General features: G+C 46.4%; 1 protein-coding gene across 1 annotated transcript; it reads left to right on the forward strand.

Moving 5' to 3' along the window:
- Positions 1 to 1,000: 1,000 nt before the first annotated feature.
- On the forward strand, positions 1,001 to 1,927 carry LOC102449802 (olfactory receptor 6F1-like). Its single transcript, XM_006135727.3, has one exon. The coding sequence runs from the start codon at positions 1,001 to 1,003 to the stop codon at positions 1,925 to 1,927; it is 927 nt and encodes a 308-aa protein (XP_006135789.2).
- Positions 1,928 to 2,784: the final 857 nt, after the last annotated feature.

Consider the following 2,784-nt stretch of genomic DNA (forward strand, 5'->3'; position numbering starts at 1 on the left):
AGCACATCTATACTCCAGGGAATCCTCAAAATTAGTCTGAGGCAGGATCCCTTAATGTGGATATGCTACCTCAATTTAGAGTCCTGGGAGGCACTGGGGAGTAATTACTTTGAATGGCCCTAGGGGAGGAGCTATTTTGAAAGAGCAGTAGTGGAGCATCCACACTACCGCTATTCTGAAAGAGCTATTTCGGAAGAGGTGTTATTCCTTGTGGAATGAGGTTTACAGAAGTTGGAATGAGCCATCTGTTATTTTTAATATATTTCGAAATAACGGAATTGCTGTGTAGATGCTCGCATTGTTTTGGAATCATGGCCGTGATTCTGAAATAACGCTGCTGTGTGGACGCGCCCAGGGGCAGGGAGAGGAAACAAAGTCTGGGATTTGGAAAGGAACCTAAGTGAGTTAGTTGCCAGCCTGCCATAAAGAATCTAACTCTGAGAGACAACATACTCATAGCTCCCAATAGGAGCTCAAATATGTACCCCTCCATTCATGTTGTGTTGTGTGCCCGGCAGGGTACAACAGTCTAGTGTGACAAGGGACATCTGGTCAATGTGTGTTTTGCCTTAGCGATAGGTTCTACCACTAGCTGAACCATTAGGGTGTGTCTAGACTACATAGGTTTTTTTAAAAAAAGTCACCTGTGTCTAGACTGCCGCCACATTATTTCGAAATTAAATCGAAAGAACGCAGAGGCTTTTTTCATCAGCGGTAAGCCTCATTTTACGAGGAATAACACCTTTTTCAAAAAAAGATCTTTTGAAAAAGCTTTTTTCGAAAGAAGCATGTAGTCTAGACATAGCCTTAGTTATTGGGCTTTTTGGGTGAAATTGTCAAGTCTGCGTCATGCAGGAGATCAGATGACAGAATTCCTTCTGGTGTGCAACGGGCTTTACTTTTGTGCCAGTAGGTAGTTACTCAGAGAGTAGTCACTTGTCCCTCATGTCTAACAAGATTGCTTCTGTTTTTCTTTCCATTGTGGCATGCAGCGCACCCAATGGTGACGGGAAACCAAACCTATGCGAAGGAATTTGTTCTGCTTGGGTTCCCTGGCTCTTGGTATCTGCAGATCTCGCTCTTCATGCTGTTCTTGTTCATGTATCTCCTGACACTCACAGGAAACATCACCATCATCTGCGTGGTGGGGACCCACCGTCTCTTCCACACTCCGATGTACTACTTCCTCTGCAACCTCTCCTTCCTGGACCTCTTGTTCACCACGGCGTACATTCCCCAGACGCTTGTCAACCTGGTGTCACCAAGCAAAACCATCTCCTTCCTCAGCTGCCTCCTCCAGATGTACTTTGTCTTCTCCCTGGGCTGCATTGAATATCTCCTCCTGGCCGTCATGGCCTATGACCGCTTTTTGGCCATCTGTCATCCATTGCACTATAGCTCCACCATGAACAGCACCTTCTCGGCTCAGCTGGCCTTTGGCTCATGGGTAGGTGGCTTCTTGACGGTTTCTGGGCCAACGTTTCTGATCAGCAGGTTGGCCTTCTGCGGCCCTACAATAATCAACCATTTCTTCTGTGACATAGACTCTTGGATAGCTCTCTCTTGCACAGACACACACCTCATTGAGAGGGTCTATATTACTCTCTCATTTATTGTCGTTCTGGGTTCCTTTGTGGTCACCCTGGTCTCCTACATTTACATCATCTCAACTGTCCTTCGAATTCCATCTCCCCAACGCTGGCAAAAGGCCTTTTCCACATGCTCTGCCCATCTCACCGTTGTGGTGATATGGTACAGCTGCTCCATCTTCCTCTACGTCCAGCCTTCGAAGCAGAACTCACTGAATATGAACAAAGTTGTCACCCTCTTGAACACGGTCATGACGCCATTACTCAACCCTTTCATTTACACACTCAGGAACAAAGAGATCAAGGATATCTTGAAAAAGGCTTTCAGTTCGACATGACCGTTCTTGTCTCTTGGCCCGGATATTGTTGATATAAATGGGCAGAGTGGGTAAATCAAGTGATCCACTAAAACAAAGCAATGTTAACCATATTTCTCTGGTAGCACTATGCTTCTTTCTTTCTTTCTTTCTTTCTTTCTTTCTTTCTTTCTTTCTTTCTTTCTTTCTTTCTTTCTTTCTTTCTTTCTTTCTTTCTTTCTTTCTTTTTTTCTTTCTTTCTTTCTTTCTTTCTTTCTTTCTTTCTTTCTTTCTTTTAGAGAGTTTATGTGTTTGTCCATGGGGAGGTCCATCCGTCCGTCTGTGCGTCCATTTTTTGACGAACTCAAGAAATGGTAAGAGCTAGGGCCATCCAATTTGGTGTGCCGACTCCTCTTCTTGTAACTTGAAACAAGGTCTGGGTTTGCTCGTTTCAAGAAAATGGGATGTGCCAGGAATGGGATTGTTTTCCAGAATATGGAAAGGGCAGGAACTGATAGGATGGGATAGTTCTACTGCAGAGTGACCATAGTTGGGGGTACCACACGAGGAAGAGTGGCCATCTGGGGATGGGGCTTTCCACACTGCCTGTCACCAGACAAGAGTCCTTCCTATCCCAAACGATGCCGGAAGGAGTAAGGGGGAGCCACAGCTTCAATGGGACCACCACCAGGACCAGTCAGTACAATTCAGCCCCACTGTCCTCAAGAGATTCTGGGGCCAGGAACTGCTGCCTGGCCCTCACCTGAGGAGATTCTGGGACCCAGGGCCCAGCTCCCTCTCCCAGCGGAGACATTGGGGTTGGAACCCCTGACCCTCCCCGATGAGATGCCGAGGATAGGAGTGACTTCTCCCCTTATGTCTGAGGAGACACTGGCTCT

The sequence above is a fragment of the Pelodiscus sinensis genome, chromosome 30, assembly GCF_049634645.1.
Source record: "Pelodiscus sinensis isolate JC-2024 chromosome 30, ASM4963464v1, whole genome shotgun sequence".
Lineage (NCBI taxonomy): Eukaryota > Metazoa > Chordata > Testudines > Trionychidae > Pelodiscus > Pelodiscus sinensis.

What these genes read in the sequence shown, in the direction of transcription:
- LOC102449802 (XM_006135727.3), top strand. Translation starts at nt 1,001, where the DNA reads ATGGTGACGGGAAACCAAACCTATGCGAAGGAATTTGTTCTGCTTGGG.